This window comes from Chroicocephalus ridibundus, chromosome 15, assembly GCF_963924245.1.
Source record: "Chroicocephalus ridibundus chromosome 15, bChrRid1.1, whole genome shotgun sequence".
Taxonomy (NCBI): domain Eukaryota; kingdom Metazoa; phylum Chordata; class Aves; order Charadriiformes; family Laridae; genus Chroicocephalus; species Chroicocephalus ridibundus.
In genome coordinates this window covers 9,903,652-9,931,325 of record NC_086298.1, presented here as the reverse complement: position 1 = coordinate 9,931,325, position 27,674 = coordinate 9,903,652, and the positions used below count along the sequence as shown (strand labels likewise).

Sequence of the window (27,674 nt, the reverse complement as noted above, 5' to 3'; positions counted from 1 at the left end):
AAACGTACAGAATCTTGTTTTGGAAAATGAGGTAGCCCTGTTAATCTAAGTCTAATTCGCCAAACTCATAATATGCTTAATGGATTAGCACTAGCTTACTTTGTGACAAGGCTGAAGAAAAGCAGTCCATTCCTGTAGTTAAATATTAATCCTTGTTGGAATATTTTTCTCAATTATTTTTATTTTTTAATATTTCTGGCTCTGTCAGTGTTCTCATCATCTTAATGTTTATGGGGAAAACAGAAAATCATGCCTTTATGGTTAATATTAGTGAAATATTTCTTTACAAGCAACAAGAGACAAACCCCCCCCTATTTATCAGATGATGTTTGAAAAAAATGTGGGAATTTTGGGGGGGTGTTAGTAAAACATTGATAACTCTAAAGAACATTTCCTCATGTAAAAATTTTTCGGTAGCTGGAATTGTTTGTAATGTTTTCTGAAGACTTTTTAGTGATCAGAGATAAAATGGATATTCCAGACATGGGGGCGCAGTATTTATATTATGACTTTGTTTCGAAAGAAAGCTAATCCTAAATTAGAATTGACTGGTATGGCTCCTACGCTGCAGAGAAAGTTTTTGGCCTCGTGTCTCTTTGTAGTGTCCTCTGGGGCTCCAGAACTCGGGGTTGTGTCTATACATCTTGGACCAGATAAGGGGTTAACAGCAAGTCTATTTATGTACTTGACGGTGCAGACTTACGTTGAATAAGTATTTGGCTTTCTTTGGACTAAAAATTTTGGAAAAGAAACCCACCCTTCATAATGACAATGATGTGATCTCTAGTGTAGAGAAGGCTGTGGTAGCGTTTGCCATTTTTTCTGCTTGTATTGGGGCTTGTTCAGATTACATTTTAATAGAAGTTAAATCATGAGTAGTAAGAAAAATATTTTTGCTGGGGCTTTGGGTGTTGCATTGTTGGTTAGCTGCAGTGCATAAGTTTGTGTGTGTGTGTGTGTGTGTATCTTTGCAGGACCATGGCCCATGAAATTTAGTTTGATTTTTGAAATGGCTCCTGCAAGGCATTGTCACATAGTAACCATTACTTATGGAATAGCATTGCAAAATACTTAGAAATTTATAAGCCTCTTTAATTCATAGAGAGATGGGTTTAAAAAGGTTTCCTATGTGATTATCATTTTGAATAATATTTGAACTTAATGCATTACTTGTCACCTCTTGAGGTTTTTTTTGCTGTGTTAAGATATTGGATGTTGTTCAGTGGGCAGCTGTCATGGAATTGTGAAATTGTTATATAAAATCTCACTAGGAAGGTGAAAGTTGGGGGCGGGCTTTTTTCTTATTTTAGACTTAGTTCTGGTCAATTTGGTGGGGAAAAAAATGCTTCTCTGTTTATAATATTAAAACGCTGTCTTATGTCCTGAAGGGTATCTGATAGGGTTTCCCTTCAAGTGGCAAAGTTAGGAGTGTTTTTTGGAAATGTTAGATCTGCAACTGACATATGAATTGACATAAATTTGTGCCCTTCAAATGCTGGTGTGTAGCCTGGATTTCATTTTCATCTGAGTAAGGCTAAGCTCATGCTGAAGTGTGGAAATGGTCGTGAACAGGGATTTCATTCCAGTGTAGACTGTTACTAAAAGTCATTCATGGCTGCAGGTTTTACCTGAAACTGTGTTTTCTATTTACTGTTACAGGATATTTGAATTCTCCACATCTCAGCTGGCCTTTAAGTAGGAAAATTCTTCATCCTTTCTTTTTTTTTTCCACAAGGACAAATTACTGAGAGCATGCACGAGACATAATTTGAAGTTGAAGTCCTAATTTGGGCTTTGTTTCATTTGATGATGCATTCTTCCTTTTTTCCCTTCTGGCCATGAAAAGAGAGAATTTTGGTAGCCAAACAACTGAGCGCAGCTCCCTCGTCTCTTCAGCACAAACGCTGCTAGAGAGACAGCCCCTCTTCTTGCATGGGAATTGGGCTGAATGGTTTGTTTCTGAAGTCCGTAGCTCCTCCTGTCTGTCTGTGGTGGCTGCCCGGTTGTCACAGATGGACTCCAGAGGGAGGTCTTACAACTGTTTGTCCGAATTCCAGAAGGCGGGGGGGGGCATGTTGTGAAGGAAAGTGTTTCTTCATTTGATATCACCTGTCTCCCCAAATGAATCTGGGGGTCCTGTGATGGATCATTCTAAAAGTCTGTGCACAAACATCTGGAAACCCCTCTATACACTTGAGAGATGATAAAGTCCATTTAGCTGAGACAGTGGTTTGAGGGAATGGAATTTGATTAGAACAGAATTATCTTTTTCATCAGCAAACTTTGATTAGAACCAAATGTGCGCTTTAAGGAATTCTGCTGGCAGTGTGAAAATACAATTCATAACGTTTAAGTGGCCGAGGAGCAAGGGTGCCGCTGAGTTTGTGGAACTTCGGTTCACAGGAGGCGAGTGTGGGAGGTTTGGAGAGGCTTGGCAAGCTGTCCGTGGGAGAGATTGCTTTTTCACAGGCAGCGGAATGAACCAGATTGCCGAGCAGTGACAGAGCCAGGCGCTGCCCAGGGCTGAGCAGGGGGAAATGGACCTGGTCCCTAAGTGCCACTGCCCCCTCGGGCTCTGAGCGGTCAGAGTGAACACAACTCATACATTTTCATTTGGTATGACTTGGTAAAATAGACAATGGAAATGAAAAATTTTGATTTCTCAGCAGACTTGGTACAGCATCAATTTATGTGTAGAAATTATGTTTTCCGTCATATGTTAAAATTTAGATAAGGAAAGAATGCACGGAAGTTTTTCAGGGTTGCAGCTTGCTGTGAGCAAGTGGGTTTGCAGCCTTTTCCATAACAAATGTTGTTGCTTCTTTGAAACAGTTCCTAAAATGCAGATTTTTCAAAATGAACTTGGTGGGTTTTGCTTTTTTATTAGGGCTAGGAGCTTTACATAATTTCCAGACTTCATGCTAACATTAGCCTGAGACCTTTGGCAAGATACAGGCAGGAAAGCCAAGCACTAATGTAATGCATTGTAGGGGAAATCTAAGTTGTGGCTTTTTTTGGCCTTTGAAGTACTTAATACTTACCTGTTAAATAAGGTTTTATAGTACTGCAATAGCTACCCACAGTTGCAGGTTGATAGAGGCAGTGTGAGCATGTTTCCTGGGCTAAATAGCCTAAATCCCTGAGTTCCTTGCTTATATTCTTTGCCAGCTTCCTTTTCAGGTCCATAATAAAAATATTTTTAAGCAAGCTGTTGTGTTTTGCAAATATTCAGTAGTTAAACCTTTGTTTATTTAATAATGCCAGTTTAATAAACACTGAATATTACTTGTGTGAAGTTTACAGAGGTGAAGAACTCCATAATTATTATTTTGTCTCTTCTGCTTCATTCAGGTTTGTGGCTTATGCTTGATCAAAAGATATGATAATGAGAGTGCGGTCACTCTCACCAGCAGTATACAAAGTCTTTTGCTTGTGTTTTTTCTGCCTGTTGTATGTAAATTTTCATGTGTAGTATTATAGAACACTTACGGAGTTCGTAATACAGTTCTGTAGTAAGAGCCCACAAAGAATGTTTTTATTATAATGCAGGTGGTCTTAGTTGCTGAGAACATGTAGCTTCTGCACATGATCTGCAGCTTAGAGGACATCCATACTGTACTAAATAATTCTGTGAACAGATACTGATACTAATGAAATCCTACTCAGAATTTGAGTAAGCTTTGTTCTGTTTACCGTGATGCTTTGGCTCTCTTTCCATGTGAAACCAGTTCTTCGTGCTTCTGGAGGTAAAATAAGATCTGGGGTGTATCCACTTCTCCAGTTCAAGGGATAAGTGAAATTTGTTCAGATTGCTCTATTTTTCCTTATCAAATCATAATCAGGTAGTTGTCTTTGAACAGGTTTTTTAAGTGGGATGATAAAGAAATGGTTCCTACCCTAAAGCGAGGAGAGTCTGGCAATAATTGTCTCTCTGGTAGCTGTTACAAGTGAAGTTATTTTTGTAATCTTTTAAATTACGTTGTACACAATGATTTATACTTGGAAATGACAGTTCTTTGAGAGATTAGAACTCATTGATATGATTGAACAAACCAAAAGAATTGCTCCATGAGAAATTATGATAGTTTGTTGTCGAGCGCTTCATCTCTTATAAAAATAGCTGGTAGAGGTCTCTCTCCAGTAGGCTCGGTGGGCCAAGAACACTTTAGAGTTTCTGCTGCTGAAACTTGGAAAAAAGGTGTTATTACTTAGTTTTTTTGTAAGTGTGGGAAACAGGAAAAATGAGTATTTTTGCTCTATGATAAGCTGACTGCATGCAACTAAGTAAAGTGGTATGTAATGTACATAAAATCTGTGCGTGAAAGAGATTCTGTCGACTCTGATACTGAGTGTAGCGTGGTACACATCAATTCTTTGACAATTCTTGATAGCAAACTTTGGACTGCATTAATGATGTTTGCCTTCACAGATCTGATTATCAGGTTATATGTCATTGTTTTTAAGTTACTATAAAAAACATTGGTAGTTTTTAAGCTTTATGTCTTTTGAACACCTCAGTTTGTCTAAAACTGGCAACTGTAAAGCTTGGGTTGAAGTTGATGCTAACTTTTTCTGGGGTAACAACTTGGAAAGCACATTAGGGAAACAGAAGGTGTTTGCAAAGTTTTCGATAACATTCAATAGTAACATGAAAGTGACTTCCTTTTGAAATTAAGGTATTGGAGACTTTTTTTATAAACAAAAAAAAGGACATGGTTTAATTGGGTTTGGTGTGCTTTGGTATGATTTGTTAAACTGCTCAAGCGGAAATTTTTGTAGCTATAGCTTAGAAGCTAATTGCTCAGAAGTTAATTTTTCTTGTTGATTTTTCCAAATTTCCAGAGCATAAATGTGTGAAAATACAACTTTTAATAAACAGAATTTTTCTAACATCTAAGTTCAGTTATAGGTCATGAAAGTAAGGTGTTGAAAAAGATGCTTATAGAAACTGGGACTTGGAAAGACTGGGACAAAGACTTCAAACAGAGCATTGACACATTCTGTATGTAGTGAGGCAAGCAAAAAGCGTGTGACACGTTTGGAGTTTGCCAGATCCACAAAAATTGGTGAGAAAAGCTATCCATAATACCAGTGGCTACTTGTGTATCCATAGTGTGTTATTTAAATTAGCATTGGGTTAACTGTGATGGTGTATAATTGTTCTAAAATTGTATTTCTGAGATGTTCAGCAATGTGGAATTTTGACATTTTTAAGGGGGTTTTGGAGAATGAGCAGTCCTGGGTGCTGCAAGTGGTTTATGTGTCGTTATACTGCAGATAAGAATAATTAGCAGAGATGTGAAAGATAAGATAAGTCTCTTAATCCGCATCTGAAAGTGCAACTTTCAAATATTGAAGATATCTCACAATTAGAGCACTTCTAGTGTCTGTGGCTGTCCAGGAAGGCTGTGTGAGATGCCACTTCTACAACTATGGTATTTGGAAGGCTCTCAACTCAGAGTTATATACTTACATAGCATCCTTTTTGCATTACGATTTTTCCTGCCATTTGTTTTTCATTTATTCGTGCCCGCCAGATGGATAGTATGATTATGTCCAGTATGAAATACATTTGAATTGAAGAGTAAATATTGCAGCTCTTGAGCTTTGGTGTGGTTTTTACACCTTAAAATTTCTGTGGGCCTTCAGTGAGAACATCAAATTAGTTACAAAACGGTTCCTTCCTGTCACAGGCAAATTTAGCTGGCAGAAGTGTGGTATACACTAATGTAGAAAATAAAACTGTGCAAGTGAAATAAGTTTCGATTATGGGAGGATTAACGTTTATGAGTAACTTCTTATGATAGTATTCAAATTACTAATCCTGGTACTAGAAGTTCTTCACCCCCTCCCCTCCATACCTTTAATCCTGGTCAATCCAAATCCATTCAGTCCTTAAGCTATTCTATGGAGATCAGAAACATGAAGTTAGAGGGGTCTTCAATATAGAAGAAAAAGATTTCGGATCTCTTGATTGAACGTTCAAACTAAAGAACAGTAGCCAAGTTAAAAGTTGTGTCTGGTTTTTTTTTTTAATATATCGATTTCTGTGACATGGAATCTCATCACTAAGAACTAGATCCATTTATTGCTAGGCTTTTAAAAATCATTAAAATGTTGCTAGTTTAAACGAAAATTAATGTGGGAGGACTTACTGCCCCTGTCACACAGGAAGGGGGGCATCATGTTCCAGTAGTCACTTCTGTTTTAATAATTGGTGTAAAGACCCCCAATGCTGTACATCCATTGTATCCCCTGTGGGTGTGTTAGTGTTGAAAGGAATGTTTTTTGCTTTCTGTAGTAACAGTCTATAAAATAATCACATCCTGCCCTGTGGAAAGGGAGCTAGGGAGCACTGTGGTGAGCTGCCTGTGCCGAGGCGGGCGGTGGCCTGCTGGGGGGCTTTGAGAGGAGGCAGGCGGTGGGCTGCTGGGGGGGCACTGGGGGCTCTTTGTCCAGCCATTACTCACAGCGCGGTTTCAGACAGTCACCTCGGTTACCCGGCCCTGCGGGGGTCCGGGGAGCTGGTGGAGGGCAGATGTTCTTGCTAAACCCCTCATCTAAGTACTTCAGATTTCAGACATCCTGAATTTGCATATTTTTGTTGTTGTTGTTTTAAAAAAAGCCTTCAAAACTTGGAGTGGTGCTAATGCTCTTACCAGAAATGTACTTCTTGATGGATATTTTATGAGCTAGTACTCTATTATTTCCTTTCACAAATAATTTTAGTAAAAAGCAATGTATCTTTGATTGTTAAAGGTGTAGCTGCTTGTAATGAAACTCAAATGTTGAATTATTTGAGCCGCTTTATGTTTTGATTTTTGGATCTTTCCCTGGTCTTTAGAAATGGAAGCTTCGATACTCTTTCTGGAAATGGCAATGACCATTAAATGGAATTAGCTTTCAAGAGCCTTTGATTTTAGGTCAGGTTGGCTAATGTTAAGAAGATTAAAATATTTGAATTTATTATCTATTTCACTAAAAATGGACACCCATCTTAGCAAATACTATTTAAATAGTGCCAGTGGGGTTTTATTGTCTCTTCCAACCGTTTTCAGTGTGTAGTTCCGTATATTACAGCATTCAATGTCACATAAAGGAAAAACAATGATCTTAATTTTTAAGAATTTCAAAAAGCTTTCCATTTTGGAAAACAGGGGCAGTACTGTATGACTAACTGAGGAGCTGTTAAAGCTGTTACAACAACACTGGTTTACTACATATTTTTATTTAAGTGAGATATATTTCTGGCTCGTGTAATTGATAACATTCTGTCTCAGTTTCTCTTCTTTATGAACATTAAGTGTTCTGCAGTATACAAATACTCTATACTCTGCAGCTTATTTTGCAGTTCAAAGATATGCTATGGGTGGGAGGTTTTTTTGAATGGGGAAATTAAATTATCGTGGAAATGAGCTGAATGAAAAGTAAATATGCTGCCAAATTAATAATTCTTTTAACTCTAGATGTACGTATTTAAGATGAACTGTTGAAGTGGCTTCGGGGGAAGATCTTCAGTCACTGGATAGCATAAGATAGAATTCTGTGTTTGAAAATTATGAAACGTTTGGCTTCTATTAAGACAATACACTTGAGGCTAAAAAGTTGAAGACTCCTTATTAGTGCTAGGCTGTTACAAAGATCAATAGCTTCTAGTCTGATTACTGAATGTGACTAGAAGTATTTATTTGGGGATATATCTATTTTTAACTTGTTTTATGTCTTTTCAATAATATCAAGAAATATTGCTTACAACAGCATTTCTTTCCACTTTCAGCTGTCATAATGAGTTGACATTTGCCTTGTGTTGCAGTGTTACAGGCTGTAACAGTGGCAGGACTTCAGCAAGCAACGCGTGGATTTGAGATGGCTTAGATGTGTTTAGAGTGATCAGAGTATTAATTGGTGTTAGTGCCTTTCTTTCCTGCCAGCTATGAAGCTGTGCTGAAGCATAGCAAAAGTGGAAGCCTTTCTGAGGGTTGGAAACCGGTGGGGAAGAAGCGGTGCGCAAGGATGAAGACTTCTGTGTTGTTAATTTTAACTTGCGTGTAAATTATACTACACTCGGGATCTGTGTTCAGCTTGATAAAATAACTCAACTTGTGGAAACTGTGCCATTCCGAAAGAAGTTAATTTTAGACTTGGTTTAAAATTCATGTTGAATCCAAATCCAAGTGGAGCGGTTTTGCTTCATAGGCTTTAATTTTTATTTAAAGGCTGAAAAGCTGCAGTAGTCTGCTGCGATACTCTTGTCTTCAAAAATACAGACAATCAGCTCATGGGAGACTCAGTTGTTTTGCAAACCATTTGTAAAACGGTTTTAGTCAGATAGTTTGGTCTTTCTATGAACTTTGTCAGTTTAGAACCAACAAATAGGTGGCTTGCTTTTCTTTTTCAGTTTGAGAATGTTTGGCTCGCCCCTCTTAGTGACTGGGCGTTGCAGTTAGTTAATTGCTCTGTGCCAATGTTTTGGGATTAAAGCTTAAAGTAGCTGTAAATTTTGCTTTGAAGATGTATACTTTGCTCATCTGATACACAGAGCGTTTTAGCCTGTGATGTAAGTAAATGATTTTTATTTCAAAATAAAATTAAAATACTAATAATATGCCCTAATCCGTAGAGGTGACAGTGTATTATTCTGATTAAGGTGGGTCTTATTCAAGGAAACAGAGAAGTGTAGGGGACTTCAGTCCATGTTGAAGTGCTTTCCTGAAAGGGTCTCTAGCATCTTGAGACCCAACTAGTATAGATTGTTACTGGGCAGGAGCCAATTATGTATGCTTTACTTAATTAGAATTTAAGCACAAAGACCTATTGAAAGCCATTTGCAATATGAAAGCACAGACTTAATTACAATCGTTATTTTTTGTGCTTGATTTTTTGTTTTGTTCTTTCATATGCTATCTGTGAATTAAAGTAACTTTTCGCTTGTAACTGGTGCCACTTGTTGCAACTTTTCTTCGTTGTTTCAGATAATGTCCCAGAGGAGCTGAAGGACCCGTTTTACATAGATCAATATGAGCAAGAACATATTAAGCCACCCGTCATCAAGCTGCTGCTGTCCAGCGAGCTGTACTGCCGCGTCTGCAGCCTGATTCTGAAGGGGGATCAGGTGGCTTCTCTGCAGGGACACCAGTCAGTGATCCAGGCTCTGTCTCGAAAAGGGATTTACGTCATGGAGAGTGATGATACACCTGTGTCTGAATCTGATCTGGGCTGCGCACCAATCAAAATGGTTAGCTTAATTAAATCCACCTAATGATCTTCTTTTTATTTAACACTATTTAAAATAGTTAATGGAATGAAGAGCTCTTAATTTCTAGGTTACTAACCTCAGGAATTTTTCATTTTAAATACAGTTAGAATATACAAGTGATTTTTTTTTCTTAAAGAATTTTATTTTTCAGTACTCATTGTTTTCTGCTTTTAGAGTTCTCATATGGCAATGATTGACGCCCTTATGATGGCCTACACTGTAGAAATGATCAGCATCGAAAAGGTTGTCGCTAGTGTCAAGCGTTTCTCTACATTCAGTGCCTCAAAAGAACTGCCCTATGATTTGGAGGATGCGATGGTTTTCTGGATTAACAAGGTAAAATTTACTTTGAGAAAAGCGTGCCTCTTTCTTATTTTCACTTTGCAGATTTTTCAAAAGGTTCTGATGAGTGTATTCCCTCCATCTTTCTTACCTGCGCATTTCTATCATCTTTTCCACTTCAGATGAAGAGAACTACTTTAATTACTGTGGTTTTACATGTTACCTTAAGTGCAATGGTAGTTGGGTATAATATCCTCCTAATACAGATTATTATTAATGGTATTTGATTCCCTTATTACTGAAACGTATTCTAATTTCATCTTCTTGCTTGACTTCCCAAGGTTTCCATGTGCATTGGGGAAGAGAATCAGACTAGCAGCAAAATGCAATTTATTTTTCTTAAGGGTGCTGTAATAAGGCTGGTAAATTTTTCAAGGCAAATTTTAAAATAAAGAATATAATTAAGAGCTAAATTAGGAAAACTATGGAAATTGGGTTCTTTATTTTCAGACGAGCTGCCATGAGGGGTTGGGGGTTTTTTTAGGTGAAGCATTGTTTCATGTTAAATAACAGGATAGGCTTAATCCTGACTGGCTTGAATGCAGCTAACAGAATTACTGAAACTTGTCAAAGGGCAGAGGTTAAGTTACTGAAACCCTTTCAAGTGACAACAGTGTCACATTCCAAAGAGAATGTCTCCTTTGCAAACCCAGCATTCCCTTGCTGTGATTATAGCTACTGCTAATAAGATAGTTGCTCTTGAAAACTGTTGTAACACATTATTCTGTGAACTTTTTATGTTTGTAGAATGGATTGACCATTAAGTGGAGGAAGAAGAAAACTTGTGGAAACATATACTCAGATGTATTTTAATATCTTTTCTATGCTATGCCCTTTTAGGTGAACCTTAAAATGAGAGAGATAACAGAGAAAGAGATTAAATTAAAACAGCAACTAATGGAAAGTCCAGGACACCAAAAGGTAAAACAAATTTGTCTTTAGTTGTGATTTTGTGTATTGGTGATTAATGGGTTTAAATATAAACTTCTCAGTATTTTCTTTGTCAGGGAAATGTGAGGCATCCAGTCCTTGAAAATCCTGAGATTTTGTGCATGCAATTTTTGTGTGTCTTATCATCAGTGCCCTTCCTTATCTTTCAAGCCCAGTGGTATCTTCTGACTTTCCTTTAAGTTTCAGTTGGACTAAAATAACATGTTCCAACTTAAAATAACTTGTGTCAACTTTACATGGGTAAATATGACTCAACTTTCACAGCACAAAATATATGTAATATATTTTGAAAGCTCTTGGGGCATATTCATTTTGCATGGGTTAATTGTTTAATGTTTATTCAGAGGCTTATTCAGGTTCTATCTAGTAAGCATACTCTTGGCATTCAGATGTTATATGTGTGTGTTTGTAGTTTTTTTCCACGTTTTTCCCTTGAAATTATATCACAATGCACTAACATTGCAAAATATAGTACACTTTCATTTCTGGAGAACGTAAAATAGATCTTCCTCAAACGTAATGTGTATCGGCTATCTGAGCTCCTAATTTATGATTTGATAAAATGTTAAGAAAAAATGCTATGTTCTTTCCTCAAATTGGCCTTGCTGTGCAAAGGACGTAAAAGTGTGACTTATGAACAAGGCACAAATGTTTAATTTTCACGTTAGTGGCAAAGGTTTGTGTGCTTTTTATGTAAAATAATATGCTTCAATGATAAAGGGATAAAGAGCTGTTTAATTTACAAGTTGGTGTGTGGTCTGAAGGATCCCTCTAACTATTTGACTCTGTATTGACTTTTGGGTCTCATTTTAATATTTTTAAATCTAAATTTCTAGGCTACAACCCCTCTAAAATATGAAAGTGTTTATTGCTGAAGTGCATTTAAGTGTTACTGCTTTTAACTTGCATTGCTGATGTTCCTTTCCTATTCCTACGTTCCTTTCCTTGCTTCCTGAGCAGTCTCCTTCCAAATGGTATTGGAAATTAGTACCTGTAAGTGAACTACTTTTACACCAGTTGTCATCCACAAAACCATGGCTTTTTAAATTTCTTCAGAGTGTTTGCTTCCATTACAATGCTTCTTAGATGGTCTTTGAAAAAAAAACAAAACAAAAAACCACCTGTGTAAGCTTCTGGGTCATAAGGCCTAGTTTTCATAACGTGATTTTTGCATACTGTACAGCATACAGCATAATCACTTTACAGCATTTCAAAATTGTTTCCACAGTGCAGGAGTGAGGGATATGGAGTGGAGTAGCAGCAAAAAAACTAGAAAATGAACAGAGTTGAAATGGTTGCATTTACTTTTTTTGTTGTAAGTAGGCAATTGATCACAGCACTAAGGTGACATAAAAGCTGGTCGGTTTAAATGGCTATTTAATCTCTGAATCCATAGTTAAGATACCCAGATGTTTGCCATAGCTCATTAAATAACTCTTGCACTGCTCTTGTGCCTGCTCTTGCACACACTTGTAAATCTGTCAAAACCAGAACACCGTTATTCGTTGAGATGGGGTTAGAAGATTTGACAAACGAGTTTGGACCCGTTACGACAGTTGCTGGAATTGTATGCTAAATTAATGAGGCTGAAGCTGGCATAGTGGGAGGAAAGAGAGTTTACATATCAGAACAAAATACTTATTTTCTTTATGATGAAGTGTGAAAATGGAATATCAGTTCCACTATATATACAAAAGTAATAAAATTGTACTTCTGGTATACAAGGCTACTTTCTTTTGGCTGAGTTTCCTGGTTTTGTTTCAACTTGCAGAGATTTTTCTTTGTTCCTCTGCTTTCCTTGCCTCGATACCCTTTCTCCTGCACTTGCCAGATTTGGTGGTTTCCATGTTCTCTCTGGGAAGATGAGAGCTGTTGTCTCGGTTGCAAATTGCAAAGAGCGGTGCTTGGAGAAGGCAGGTGTGATGTGGGAGTCACCTCTCCCCACAATCTCTCTGCCAGCACAGAGAGCTCAGTCCCACTCCTCTGCCTTATAATCCTTTATTTGTTTGAACCAAACGTACGGACCAGAGTAAAAACTTTAAATAATGTGCAATACAGGAAATTCGAATGGGAACCTGCAGACTGATAAAATCTGTGACAGAGCCCTGTCTTCCAGCCTCTTTTAATGACCTGTGCCAGTATGTAAGGAAGTATTGACATAGCGCTTATCGCTTACCTTCTGGTGTGTTTAAAGGTCGCATCTGTATTTGTGGCATACATTTGATAGCCTTTCAAGGAAGTTGAGCAGGTTTATGTTTCATTTAGAGACAGCTGGGTGAGAGTAGAAGGAACTGCAGGACTTGCAGGATACCACTGAGCAAGTGGCTGGTAAAGGAAGGAGTAAATAGAGGTTGTCTTACTGCTAGTCCAGTGCCACTTAGATTATACTGGTTTACTGACAGATTTTGCAGTCTCCGTAGTAGTTGTCATACTGTGTCACTTCTGTATTTCTTTCATCTTTTGTGATTTTTTTTTTTTAAATATAGAGTTATCTCTATTTCAGTAGCACCCATTTCTGCACTTTAATGCATACAAATCTCATTAATTTTATACATGGTGGGGGAACAAACCACAAAACTCTGCTTAGAATATAAGAAAAAATTCAGATTATTCAGTATAAAAGACTGGAATAGTTAAGAGAAGAATAGTTGAGCAAAAAATAAGGAATTAAATTAAGTCCATAAAAAAAACTTCCTTGATGATAAATTTGAGTTTTTTCACCAATGCTAAAACAAGGAATTTTTATAGATTTTAGTTCTCAGGATTGACTGTAGTTGGCTTAAGTTCCTTTTAAGCCTATTGGAAAGGAAGTATTCGTATCTACTTTACATACAGGAGGAATTAAAGCTTAAAAAGAAATTTCTGAAGTTTGTCTTTAACGTGCTTGGTTTGACTAAGTGGATAAACGACGAACCTTTTAAGCTAACCAGTTCACCTTAGTGTGCATACTTATTTTACCAGACTTAATGACCACATTTCCAGTGCATTAATGGATGTTGCTAATGCATTTGATTTGTTTCTCATTTGAATAATCACCCTCGTATATCTCACTGTTTCTTTTTGTGTAAGCCTGATCTGATGCATGCCATATCGCACTGCATGCTGGAACCAGTGGAATATGCTCGTGTGGTACAGTATGATTCACATTCCATTACATAGTTGTGGAGTGCTCCAGGCTGGGGAAAAAATAATTTAGACCTGGTAAAAGGACGGGAAGAATAGCAGTAGCATATAGACATAGCCTTGAGTTACTTGCCTTTGCCAGAGAAACTTAACGTAGCATGTTTATATTTGTGCAAAATAAATGAAACAGGTTCTTATTACTCTTGATTGTAAGTGATCTTCATTCCGTTGAACAGATTTTTTCTCAGCCTGTGCCATCTTAAATTGACACGTATGAATCTGTTGTGTGTGTAGAGAGCGCTTTCCCAGGTCATCTTGGAAAGTGTATGATACTGTTGGTAAAACCCAGCTTTCCTCTGATGGTTGAATACATTCACTGTGTATCTGCACGTTAGGCCAGCACATCAGTCAAGATAGTTTGTTAGATGCTAAGTGATAGTAATGCGCTAAAGTGTCAAAGGAGTCTTTCTCCAGCACTGAACGGTATTTCTGCTAGGCTCTGCTGTGAATTGTTCTTTTCCTTGCCCAATCGCTTTGCCACTCAAGCTTAGGTACAGCTTTCTCGCCTAGCTGGCATGTGGGTGCTTAGTAAATACCAACACTAAAACTTTTCTTGCAAAAAAACTGCAAGAAGCAATGCCAAGATTTGTTCTTTAGTTGACTGGCTTTAGCTGCTCTTCAGCTCTGCTCCAAATTACCTGAGGGCTCGGGGGTGGTTTGCAGAAGAGTTTGATGTTGATCCATCGTGAAATCAAGGAGAGTTTTGCCATTGATTTAAAAGGCCCTACTTGCTCCTTTTGCTGACTGCTTTTGGAAAAGGCCGTGTTTTTTTCTTTTGCATGACATTAATATTGTGTACTGGCTTGCCAGACATACGATGTTCTCAATCTCTCTGAGAGAACTTTGCTATCTGCGGACATGATGGCAAGTCTGTGGATGTAGGTAACGTATGAGAAATCACTAGCTCATCTGAATTATTTTTTTGCTGTGTTTTGTTTTGTTTTTCCAAGCTTTCAGTGTTTTCATGTAGTTATCCATGTCTCTTTCTTTGGATCTGCTGCATTCATGCATCTGTGTGGAAGGATTTTGACTTAAATTGCTCGTAATAAGTTAAAATGTGTGAACGAAGCTAGAAATTCAGCAGCACGATTGCTTCCAGATATGAGGAGAATGATTAAAAGGGAAGCACCGTGGTCTTCAGAATTGGCTTCCATTGAGAGGAAAGTATAACCTTGTAAATTGTTTTTGACTTAGAGCAGAATGCGATAAAGGATCCACCGTAAAGAGTTTTCAGTGCTTAACAAACAATCCTTTTTTTTTCTTTTTTCTTTTTTTTTTTTCCTTTTTGTTAGCATCATATGAACATTGTTTTCTGTTGTTAGGTGCGTTACCGAAGAGACCATCTTTCAAGCAGGCAATTACCGTACTTTCCTTTGCTTGAAGATTTGATGAAGGATGGTAGCGATGGTGCTGCTCTTCTAGCTGTGATACACTATTATTGTCCAGAGCAAATGAAACTAGATGGTATGTAATAAAGATTTCTTAAAAAAAAAAAAATTTAGTCTTTGAAAGTTGAACTAGAAATACATTATCAAATAAAAATGCAACACATGTAATAGGTAGTGTAGAGTCAGGTCACATATGGATTCTGCGTCAGTGTATTCAAAAAGTAACCTCTCTGGTTTGGGGTTTTTTTACTTGCTGTATTTAGAAGGATCTGCTCTGTATATTATGAACTACAAAATAATCCTTTCTTTTATAGATCTAGATGATATGGCTTTCTTTGTTCAAATAACCGAGCCTGGTTTCAATACGCCATAAAAAAGGAATACATGTCCACTACTGTTAGCTGATAATTCTCGTGTTCTTCTGTAGTAGTACATAATTTGACATTTAAAATCTAGATTTTAAGATATTTTTCTCCCAGTCTTCAGCATTGCAAACATGAGTTCTTTTTCCCATAAAATGTTTTTCTTAATAATTCAATGTCCTTGTTGCATTTAACTTCTACAAATCAACATTTTGTATTGGTTTTTAAATTCTCAGATATGTTGTACCTTGCAGAGCTCCTGAATGTTTTCAGAAGGAACCAGCACTGTGAATCCTAGGAGTAACCTTTTATTATTTGCAAATCAAGATGTGTGTTTTTAATTGCTTTTGTATTTTGTCATTATGTGTGTTCTTTGTAGCCTGCTTACCTTTTCTGTTGCTGTGATAGGCAAAATCCTATATGGATTATAAAATGAATGCAAAATTGATACTCTCTTATTTGTGTTTTTCTTCCTCCTTTTTCTGTCCCTCTGGTATTTAACAGGTAGAGAAATGTCACTGGTAGCCAATAAATATTAAATGATGGTGTATAAGCAGTCTGTGAAGTTCCTGTTTGTAGCTTTTCTGTTAGTTGTGGATGGAAGGCTAATACGTCGTGATAGTGTTGTAACTGGCTTATCTTTCTCCCCTTTCTAGATATTTGTTTGAAGGAGGTAACATCAATTGCAGACAGCCTCTATAATATTCAACTTTTGAGAGAATTCTCAAATGAATATCTAAACAAATGCTTTTACCTCACATTGGAGGACATGTTATATGCTCCTTTGGTTTTAAAGGTAAGAAACAGAATGAAGGCTATATTTTTAAATAAAATGAGGGTAAATCATAAGTGTTTTGTTATTGAGGTGTGTTTTTTCTTTTTTTTACCCATTTTAGCCTAACGTCATGGTATTCATTGCGGAACTCTTCTGGTGGTTTGAGAATGTCAAACCAGACTTTGTACAACCAAGAGATATTCAGGAGATAAAAGATGGTAAGTTTTTAGCTCGTGATAAATCTTAGCATGTTATTTAAAAAATAATTAACGTTACAATGAAACTGTTGCACAGCAGTGTTTCCTTTGGAGTTTTGTTTCTACCCAAACTTTCTGCTTGCTGGAGATCTTTGAAAGCAGTAAAACGGAAGGAAATTTAGTCCTAGATCCACTTGAGTTCTAATTTTTTGAATGAAATAGGTAATTTTTTCCCTAAAAGCACTAATTATTTACTTGTAACTTTCTTTCCATTAAAGTCACCATAAGATACATATTTTAAATAGACTGATACGTAAGGTTTCGTTTTAGTGTCATGTCGTAAAGTTTTCATTCTAATGTACTGCAATCTGAAAGCTTCCAGTTCTGTTTTAGTTATTTTAATGGCTAGTATAAGTTGTGTTAATGTTATAAATATATGCACAGTTAAAACAGTGTTGCAGCAGAAGAGCAGTCGTCCGCCCGTTCCTATTTCCAATGCAACTAAGCGGAGTTTCATGGCCAGCCCTGCTAGTACGAGTCCAGCAGACTTGCAGCCCTCGGCTCAAGCAGGCCCTGAAGCGTGTAGCAGATACTACCTGCACCCTGAGGAGCCCGACTATCTGTAAGTCTGTTCTCATGTTGTTTAGATTATTCTTCAATTCATACTTCCATTTGGATAACCTAGCAATTTCTGCTGCTTCTGATTTTGCTACAAGCGGAGTGAATTTGAGTTGTGTGCCGTCAGTCTCTAAACTATTCTCAAGTTCAGAGAAACACTTTGCACTGTTACGTTTGATCTTTGTTTGGCAAATGTGTGGTAAATGTCACCATGCATGATAAAAAAAAAGTTACTCTAACTTCTATTTTGAAACAAATGCGAGATGTGAAAACTGCCCAAGCGGTTCATCTTCACTAGCCGTAACCAATAAGTTATCTCATCCTTTACTTTGTCTCTAATATGCTATTTACATAAGCTACATTTTAAATCTGCTGTATGTAGAAACTTAAACAGATTGATTTCAGGTAATAGATTTACTTTTGAATTGTTTCATGTGAAAACCTTTTCTTCTCTTTAAGTAACTTCTTTAATATTAATGATATATTATTGTGTTTTAAAGAGGACAGGGGTAACTATTACCAGCGTAACTTCACAACTATATGATTTCTGTCATTAAAGAAAAAAAATAATTCTTATTCATAATACTAATGAACTTTTACGTTTCTGAATTAGTGGCAAAGGAGGAAGCCCTGCCTTTAGCCCTTCCCATCCACTGCTCCCTTTGAGACAAAAGCAACAAAAATCGTTACAGGGAGAAGACAGCCCTGGTAAGTCTACCTTGAATTTGCATTTCAACAGGCAGTGACCATCGATGTCAATACAGTAATGAATAAAGACAGAAGGTCATATATGTGAATGATCTAAAATTGAAATAAACTGCAGTCAGATGAGTGGTAAATATGTTTAGTTTGAGTAAATCATCTGTTGTGTTAAAAGATTTTAAAGATCTTTTGAGGAAGTTACTGCATTTTATTTTTTTTCTCTCTCACAAATGAACATCTTTCTCAGAATCTCAAGTGCAAGAAATCAAGAAATTAAGGCTAATAGGGTCAATTCTGTGAAAAGAAAGGAAAAAGCCACATGTCAAATGTTCATAAAACTAGCAAAAGTCTTAAGAATTAAGATTGTCAAACTCACTCTAACACTTGACATATTTTGCCTAAAGATTTTTTTCTAACTCCTGAAAACCTAGGTTTTATACTCACACAGAGATGTTCAGAATTTCTTTTCTTTTATTAGCTAAGGTACCAACCCAACATTCCAACTGCTTGGGCTCTAACAACGTGCACTGAGGACTTTTTTTTGTTAAGGTTGAGGGGCTGACAGGGAAAGCAAATTGAATGGTTTCATGTTTGGAAATCCAGAAGTCAGATACATATGTGTGGTCACTTTTCATTGTAATTTTTTTCAGGCTTTACCTGTCTGTCTGCCAAAAGGTTAATATTTCAGCAGATCTATTTTTTGCTGCCATCTCTTGGTGAAAGAGTTTATTATGTTTGCAATTAAATAAAGTAAAAGTGCCAGTTTAAAGACCACTTCTAAACTGTTAACAATTTAAAAAATATTTTAGGTCATCGGCATCGTTCTAATTCTCTGACCCGTGTTGACGGGCAGCCACGAGGTTCAGTTCTTGCATGGCCAGAGAGGAAACCCAGGTAACAAATGCATTTAAGTATTACAATACTGTTTAATGAAAGGATACTGGGACAATTTCACTGTAGTAATGTGGTATCACTTCCTTAGAACTGGACCGAGAGTCACTTAATTTTATTTTCTTTAAGGTACATTTTCAGAGATGAGGATTTTCAGTAAGCACTGTTAAAAATTTAAGTATCTGAAGTTGCTATTTAGTGTTGCTGCTCACTTTTGATACAGAATACATTTTTCAAATGGAGCAAAAATTTCAACTCTCTATGTCATGGTCCTTAGTGCAACAAATAGTAACCTTTTGTGCTTAAGCATCAGCAGCCTGTTCTTATCTTTTCCAGGCCTCTGTCTCAGCCGACACCATTTGCTCTTCATCATTCTGCCAGCAGTGATGTGGACCCTGGGTCTGGTGATAGCATTAGTCTGGCTAGATCAATCAGCAAAGACAGTCTTGCTTCAAACATTGTTAATGTAACGCCAAAAAATCAGCCCCATCCTCCGTCAATGAAAACGAACGGGAAGAGCTTGCTGAACAATGTTGAAATGGAGGATGAAGATGAAGAGCTTATTGCAATAATCAGATCTGAAGAAAGGCCAAACCGTGGTGATCTTGAATTGCAGAATGCGTCAGCCAGGGTGCCCAGCATAGTTGCGACTGCGTGGTCCCCAAAAACAAATAGCGAGACTTCAGAAAGCAAACCAGACAGTTTTTACTTGGAGCCTTTAATGCCTGCCGTTCTAAAACCAGCAAAGGAAAAACAGATAATCAATAAAGAGGATGAATGTGGGGAGGGGAAACAAAGGAGTTTTATAACAAAGAGATTAAATGAAGGACACTTGCCTTTGATCCGCAAGAAAACAACCAGCAGTCATGGTGAGCATGACCTCAATAGGACTTTTACTCCAATTTCTAGTTCTGATTTCACTCCAGTTGCAGACCCTAGTACTGCAGATTCAATGGCACTGGCGGAGGCAGGTTTAGAAGCTTCCAGACCTTTGGCTAGTAGCAGTTTAGATCCTTCCACTCAGGAGCTATCCACTGGAGGATTTTTTCTTCATGCTGCTAAATCTGATGATGACATAGCAAGTAAAGTCAATGTGAGTTATGTGAAAAGTCTCAATTCGCATGTTCCAGATACTACGTGGACTATGGTGAGGCAGGACTCTGATTCAGATCTCTTAGACATAGAAGACGCTGAACAGGATTTGGTAGTCATAGATGACCATCCCATAGTTGCTAAATACATTGGAGAGGAAGAATCTGCAAAATTGCAAGAAGACATGAAGGTAAAAGAACATGAAGATAAGGATGATGCTAGCGGACGTTCCAGCCCATGTTTGAGTACAATTTCTCAAGTGAGCAGCGTGTCAATGACTAGTGGGAGTGTCCGAATGACCAATTTCGCAGAACGAAAGCTTCAGAGACTTAATAGCTATGAAACAAAGTCCAGCACAAGTAGTTCCCAAAAGACCACACCAGATGGATCAGAAAGCTGCCCAGCACCACTGACCACATGGAAACAAAAGCGAGAGCAAAGCCCCAACAGACAAAATAAAGATAACGTTAATCTTTTAGCTTCTGAATTGGTGCAGCTTCATATGCAGTTGGAAGAGAAACGAAGAGCAATAGAGGCTCAGAAGAAGAAGATGGAAGCCTTGTCAGCAAGGCAGCGACTAAAATTGGGCAAGGCTGCTTTCTTGCATGTTGTTAAAAAAGGGAAATCTCCTGATGTTCCGCAACCACTTAAACCAGAACATTTTGCAAAAGAATATTCTCGGCACAATGGTGAAGATTTGGATGAAGTGTCTTTGGGTTCTAAATCTGAGGAGTTTCTTGTGAAAGAGGAGGAGAGAGAAGAAATGCTTAATGATTCTCAAGACGTAACAACAGTAAAAATGCAAGAAAGCCTAGCTTTTGCTGAGCAACATAAACCAAAAGACTCTGCTGCTATACATGATTTGGAAAAAAGTAAAATTATTTCTGTTGCCCTCCTAGAAGACAATGTTACGGAAGTGGATATAAATGAATGTGATCTTTCTATTGAAAAACTAAATGAAACAATCAGTACGCTTCAGCAGGCTATATTAAAGATTTCTCAGCAACAGGAACTACTCATGAAATCTCCAACAGTGCCATCACCAGGAACCAGAAGTAACTCTCAGGACCAAAAGGTAAAACCATCAATTCATTTTGTTGAGCCCCTATCTCCAACTGGAATGAACAGTCTTCGTAAACCACCTCGATTTGGTCAAGGAAGGAGTCCTCGATCGGGAAGACCAGCTGATCTGAAAGTCCCTAAAGACAGACAACAAAATTCAGCACGTGTTAAAACCCCAACACAGAGTCTAGAAACCTTACCACACTTAAGACCGTTTCCACCCAATAGCTTGTCAAAGACACCAACAGAAATCGCCTTGGAAAATAGTCCTGATCATGGAAGTGGTTCTCAAGAAAAGTGTTTCTTTGATACCTATAGGCTTCACGATGAGAGCAATCAACGGTCGCTTGTACTCTCCACCTCCAAAGATGCAAATATTATTTCTGAAATGAGCAAAGAGGTGAATAACAGCTTCAAGGAAATGGGGTTGAATTCTTCTGATGGCTCAGGAAAAGAAAATGTCCCAGTGGACGAGCCACTGAGAAGCAAGGCTAATCTCATTGAAGTAGACTTGTCTGACTTAAAAGCTCCAGAGGAAGGAGAACTTGAAAACCAGGATAGCTCTACGGATATAATTAGTGAAGGTGATCAGAAGTCTGGTGTGGGTTTTTTCTTCAAGGTAAATATATTACCTTTGTATATTGGTTATTGTACGCATTTGCCCAGTGTTAGAACTTCTTTTTTCCACTTCATTTTTCAGTCTTCTGATGGAAAGCAGTGTGTTCTGGTTGCAATATTAGGATTTTAATAAACTGCATTGGAAAAGAATTGCTGGTGGAGAAAAACTTCTTGACTTAATATATGAAATCCTGGCCCTTGCTAACTTTACTAGGAACCAGGATTAACCTTGATTTTCTTCTCTTTCCCTGTGTTTTTTTCTATCTGAGAAACAGACAAACAAACGTGTTGTAAAGACTTAGCACAAAAGAATCACAGAATAAAATGGGAAGAAATTACTGTTTTGTAATCCCAGCTTTCTGTGAACCTTTATCAACTGAAAGAAAAAATTCCAATGGAACACAGGTATCTAATAAAAGCCTGCTGAACAGGTTTTAAAGCTTGTCAGGGAGCTGAGAGTCTTAACTGGCTTTTTTTGGCACTTGCACCCAAATTTCTCTGATTTTGAGCAGCGTAACAGCCTAAAAGTCAAGAGCTCTACTGGCAAGTTTAGTTGTATGGCTGTAGATGCGAGTGTGTCTACTTCTAGTGAAGTTCAGAACTGCCACCAGAACATACGCTCTCTTCATTGGTGCTTAGCAGTGATTATTGTAAATAATTCCTGTTTCAAGAAAGTTGAGCTAGGCTATCTCAATCTCAGTGAATTTGACTTCTGCTTTTGTATAGTATGAGGAATATTGACTCAAACTCCAAATAGTTATCATTATGCTGGGGTTATTTGTGCTGTCCATCCTACCCCACACAGGTAGTTGCATTGTACTTTGCAGTTCTAGAAGGTTTTGTGCTAGTTGGGCGTACTTAAAAACCAAGTTAGAGTAAGGTGAGACCTCCGCACGGGTCTTAAGGGACCTCACAGATTTAAGAGAACACTAAAACTGTCTCTTAAATAATTCTTGAGCAACAAAAAGTTCAGTTCTACTTTACACTTGTTAATTCTAAAAATGTAAAGATTTCCAAAAGTAATAGCTTATGTTTTCTTAAAATCTTCCTGTAATCTTCAGCAATCTGGTGATGTCCAGCTTAAAATATTTTCTTTTATTCATTCAAACTCTCTATCTCTATGAATTTTGCAGGATGAACAGAAAGCAGAAGACGAGCTCGCAAAAAAACGCGCAGCGTTCCTTTTGAAACAGCAGCGCAAAGCGGAGGAGGCTCGGATTCGGAAACAGCAGTTGGAGGCTGAAGTTGAACAGAAAAGAGACGAAGCTCGGTAATAACATGTGGAAAAGAATGCTGCTTTTTGTCTTTAACATGGGGAAAATTATTATATGTTGAATGTAATGCTGTGTTTGCTTTTCAGTCGCAAAGCTGAGGAGGACCGAATACGGAAAGAAGAAGAGAAGGCTCGAAGAGAACTTATCAAGCAAGAATATCTAAGGAAAAAACAGCAGCAAATTTTAGAGGAGCAAGGGCTTGGAAAGCCCAAATCCAAGCCCAAAAAACCCAGGCCAAAGTCGGTCCATCGTGAAGAATCTTACAGTGATTCAGGCACAAAGTGTTCTTCCACACGTAAGAACTTTGATTTGTTTGCTCTCACTGAGTCTGCAAACCTGCTTTAACAAAACGTGTTTCACGTTTTTCTCTTTTGTTTTGTAGCTGATAATTTGAGCAGTGCTCAGTCTGGCTCCAGTCTTTCTTTGGCCTCAGCAGCAACAACTGAACCTGAAAGTGTACACTCTGGTGGCACGCCATCTCAGAGGTAGAGATAAGCTCACTTTAAATTTTTGGTTTTTTCTACTATGTTATGAAATAGTGTTGGGATTCAGTACTGTTTGCTTCAGTTCGCTGGCATAGAGGCGCAACAGTAATGAGTGAAGTCGTCTTCTGTTTCATGAGGCTACCAACTCCAGTGTTCTGTACAAACTTGTGGGTTTGTTTTGTTTTCTCACAAAGGAATAATAGAATTTTGCTTTGATAATCTAGCAGGGAAAATCTGGCTGGTTTGGAGTTGGAGAAGGGTCAATATCCTGTTCCATTCAGGGCCAACAACTGGTGAATTTAAGGTTGGAGGGGAAAAAACCCAGAATCTTGGCGTACCTTTATTTATTTATTTCTTTTTCCCCAACAGAGTTGAATCAATGGAGTCCTTACCAATACTGAGCAGAAATCCTAGCAGAAACACAGAAAGAGATTGGGAGAACGCTTCAACAGCATCTTCCATTGCTTCAGTGGCAGAATACACAGGTGACTCTTGTTTTAGTTCGAGCGTTTGTTATGAATAGCAGGTCGTAAAAAGCTGTGGTATATTTGATGTGACACGTTGTTACTTTTGAGAAGTTGTCAGGTGTATTTTGTTCTGGTTGATATCTCTAAAAGTAAGTTATTGTAGAAAAATAGTTAAGGGTTGGTTTTTTTCACTTTGATGAATGAAAATCTTAATGTTTATAAATGTAGGGCAAATAATTTTTACTTCTTTTTTTTTTTTTTTTCCTTAGGTCCAAAATTATTTAAGGAACCCAGCAGCAAATCAAACAAACCCATTATTCACAATGCTATATCTCATTGCTGTCTTGCTGGAAAAGTGAACGAACCACATAAGATTTCAATATTAGAGGTAAACATTAAAATTCAAAATCATTAATGCACTCACAATAAAATGTATCTGTAGTGCTCGTTTCATAATGCTGCTGATGCAGGGCAGTGAACGTACCTGTAGTGAGACTCCTTTATTTCCCTGACTGTAGGGACTTGGGGAATACACGATCCTGTATTCAGAGTTAAACCCGTACGTTTATAGAAAGACTGAAAATGCCAGTTACTGATCTAGTGTTTCAAAAAGCTTTAAACGCTTACTTAGCTCTATGTGAAAGCTTCAAGGTTGGCGTAATACGAGATTTTTCGCTGTGAACAATCGATGTATGTGTTTGCTTGTTTATTTTTAATGCAGGAACTAGAAAAATGTGATGCCAACCACTACATCATTTTGTTCCGTGATGCTGGCTGCCAGTTTAGAGCACTTTATTGCTACTATCCTGACACTGAAGAAATCTACAAGCTGACTGGAACGGGGCCAAAGAGCATCACCAAGAAAATGATTGACAAACTTTATAAGTACAGTTCGGACAGAAAACAGTTTAACGTGATTCCAGCCAAAACCATGTCTGTCAGCGTGGATGCTCTTACTATTCATAACCACTTGTGGCAAGCCAAGCGACCTGCAGTGCCAAAGAAGACTCAGACTCGTAAATGACACTGAGCTCTTGGGGAGAAGGTTGCTGAATGGGATTGCATTGAAAGAAGACACGTTTACCATTTTCCTCCAGTTTGGTATGAAATGCGCAGAACCATAAACATTTTTTAAGAAGCTTCTAAACAGAAACCGTGGATGCAAGTTATTAAGAATGAAGGAACGTTGCCAGTGTTTTTTTTTATGGATAATAAATCTGCTGTTACACCCAATGCTAACTACTGTGGCTTTCAACTGAAGAGGGACTGTGCATGTAGCAAGATCTTTAACAAGTGGATTTCCTTTTACTTGAAGCTTTTCATCGGTACAAATTGGGAATAATTTAGTGCTGTTTCCTCTCTGCCTCATTCCCTCCTTTTTCCTGTCATTCTTAAAGTTGGCAAGCTCCGAACTTCAGTAGAAGGATTGAACAGATCTTGGGTGAAGTGTTTTGGGTTTGGTTTGGTTTTTTAAACAGTCTTTAGGGAAATCTTCCTTTCAGACTTTTTTGAGGAACTGTTTAGTACATCAAATTGTTGTACTGTATCTACTGCCAACGTAAGTCCAGCTCTCAGATTTCTGAAAAAAAGCCCCAACTTGTGCTGCTCAGAACAGAGTTTACTTGCAGTATCTGTTTAGGATAAGCATTGCAAGGATTGCAAAAGCCAGTCTCTTTTTTTTAAACAAAAAAATAAAAAATTGTTCGCAAATGTAAAGGTTTCTGGAATACAATCATGAAGAGGCATACAGGTGCTACTGGCTGGAATATGCCTGACTGAAATTTACGGCAAGCTGGATGGAGCACAGTTATTACTGATTTCAGTTTCAGGTAGTGTCCTAAAGATTTGTTTGCTTTAATAAAGATGGATTCTGGTAGGTATAGAACATTTCCACTCTGAGCACGCTACTCCTGTACAACGGTGCACTTAATGATCACTAATTTTAATGTTTTTATTACATCATGAAATGTAATTCTACTTTCTTTGTCCTGTCTTTATTCTGAATGAGCAGCATGCTCTAAAATGAAGAGTGTGTTATGTTTTTTATTTTGGGTGATATATTAATATATATTGATTTGTTTTTCTCATTTAAAAGCAATTTTTAAACAGAGACATTTGCATTTGTTTCAAAAGCCCAAATAAGTCGAATGGCTTGGATTTCTTTTCATGTTGAAATATTAAACCTTGAGTTATGACCTTAAAAGTCTTTGTGTTTCAGCAGATTAAATTTTTGTCTGTGGTAACAGGGTATATTTGCAGTTCAGTTCCATTTTTTTTTTTTTTTTAAAATATTCCTGGTTCTCATTTTTGGCCCCGGCTAGACTTCCGAGTAGGTTTCTGTAGCTATTGCCTAATTAGTCTGCTAACGAGCGCCTGCTACATCCGGTTTGACACTACTACCTGAGGGTCATGTAGGCTCATAACTTCGGTTTGCACATGTTTACTTTTATTTGAAGTGTTACTTGAATATGTATCTCTGAAGTGCAAAAGGCACTACACCACCCTAGAGATGAACTGAGCTCTGAAGTACAGTACAGTGTAATTATTAAACTTGGAGAATAATGGAGGTTACAAAGAATTATGTACATAAGGGGAAAATAGGGTACGGAATAAAGTGCTAACTAGATAGAGCCAAGTGAAGGTCTTCCATTGCGGTCTCTCCGTTGTTTTTTTTTTTTTCCCCTTCCAGTACTCCTTGACTAGGCTGCTGCAACTTTGTAAATTATGTTAGATAGTTTGCTGCTTGTAAATAATTAAAGGCTTTATGGTTTCTAAAGTGCGAAGTATTAAACACCGTCATGAGTGTAACTTTTGTTACCATGCTTTTCATGCTTGTGCTTTATTTCTCACTGTTTGATATTATATACCATATTTATTTTATGAAACACTGAAATTTAATAAAAATCATTAACTGATTTCCTTTTTATTTCATGTGTACTTTTGTTGTTGTTGTGACACTTCATCCCCTCAAAAAACTAATATGCTTTAAAGATGTGCTATTCTGTGTTCAGTTGTGCTCTTAGGAAGCTTCACCTGTAAGTAGCTGTAATAACTTTATGACAAGAGCTTCGTTCTCCTAACCCTGACTGCATTGTCCAGGATGTCGAGCAAAAGGCTTTCAGAAAATTGGAAAGTAATTTAACGGTCTCTTTAAGGCTTTATTTCACCAGTCTTCAGACTCTTCAGTCTGGCTGGTGGGTTTTCTTTGGTCTGTATATTCAGTTAGTGACAGAATTTTGGAAGCACCAGGAGAATTTCTTTTGTTGGGCTCTCCAGTATTAGCTTGCTTGTGGTTTGTAAAGACAAGCTGCCTCTAGAATTTAGAAATAAGCTGGTTGTTTTAAGCATCATAACGAATCCATATTGGTTACACAAGTGAAATTTACATTCTCAAAACTACAGCCTTTTCCACTGCAGAAATAACTTTCTGTGACTGGACAGTAAATTTTTCAAAGAAGGTAGTCCTTGTTTGTAGAGATTAAAAGAAAATAATAATCAGTGAATCCAGTGATTTGTATTTTTCTGTATTTCATTCGGGCTGGAATATTGCTGCCCGTAGAAAGGACTGGACTGAAAGAAGGTGATGGCACCTTCCGTGTCCTCCTGGATCTCACTGTGCTAGATCAGGGCCTTGCTGTTCCTGCTGCAACGTGGCTTCATTTACTGCTGGAAGCAATAGGAGGTGACATCCCATGGGAGAGGGAGATGAGGCTGGGCGTTCTTCATCCGTAGGGAGCAGGTAGTCCCAAGTCCCAGGTTGAGGATCATAGAGGAAGTAGAGGAGTAAGTCATTCTCTAAGAGATTAAATTCTCTGAAAAACTAATAGTCTTGAGTTTTAGTTATCAAAAAAACGGTTCATCTCAAACACCTTGGCAAGGAATATGGTGTATTAATTGAGTCTGGAAAAGCAGGAAGAGAAGCTTGTTTGTAAAGAACATAAGATAGAATTTGTGGGTGAATGTGCAGAGGAATGTAGGAATACTCTAGACGTGTGTAGGTAAATGCAGGCA

The 27,674-nt window shown here is 37.6% G+C and overlaps 1 protein-coding gene across 5 annotated transcripts in view; it reads left to right on the top strand.

The window, feature by feature from the left end:
- The window catches only part of CAMSAP1 (calmodulin regulated spectrin associated protein 1), a 36,981-nt gene extending 10,403 nt beyond the window's left edge, over positions 1–26,578 (top strand). For 3 of the 5 annotated variants that reach the window (XM_063352829.1, XM_063352833.1, XM_063352830.1), the window contains exons 3-19: positions 8,973–9,235; positions 9,431–9,592; positions 10,439–10,519; positions 11,510–11,542; positions 15,055–15,196; positions 16,139–16,278; positions 16,379–16,475; positions 16,899–17,076; positions 17,686–17,780; positions 18,584–18,668; positions 19,002–21,438; positions 22,571–22,707; positions 22,798–23,006; positions 23,094–23,196; positions 23,566–23,681; positions 23,933–24,051; positions 24,385–26,578. In XM_063352829.1, the coding sequence (XP_063208899.1) occupies positions 8,973–9,235; positions 9,431–9,592; positions 10,439–10,519; positions 11,510–11,542; positions 15,055–15,196; positions 16,139–16,278; positions 16,379–16,475; positions 16,899–17,076; positions 17,686–17,780; positions 18,584–18,668; positions 19,002–21,438; positions 22,571–22,707; positions 22,798–23,006; positions 23,094–23,196; positions 23,566–23,681; positions 23,933–24,051; positions 24,385–24,687 (4,700 nt within the window). In that variant the 3' untranslated portion in view covers positions 24,688–26,578. The remainder of the gene's footprint in view (positions 1–8,972; positions 9,236–9,430; positions 9,593–10,438; positions 10,520–11,509; positions 11,543–15,054; positions 15,197–16,138; positions 16,279–16,378; positions 16,476–16,898; positions 17,077–17,685; positions 17,781–18,583; positions 18,669–19,001; positions 21,439–22,570; positions 22,708–22,797; positions 23,007–23,093; positions 23,197–23,565; positions 23,682–23,932; positions 24,052–24,384) is intronic. The other 2 variants (XM_063352831.1, XM_063352832.1) reach the window with 1 other exon arrangement.
- Positions 26,579–27,674: the final 1,096 nt, after the last annotated feature.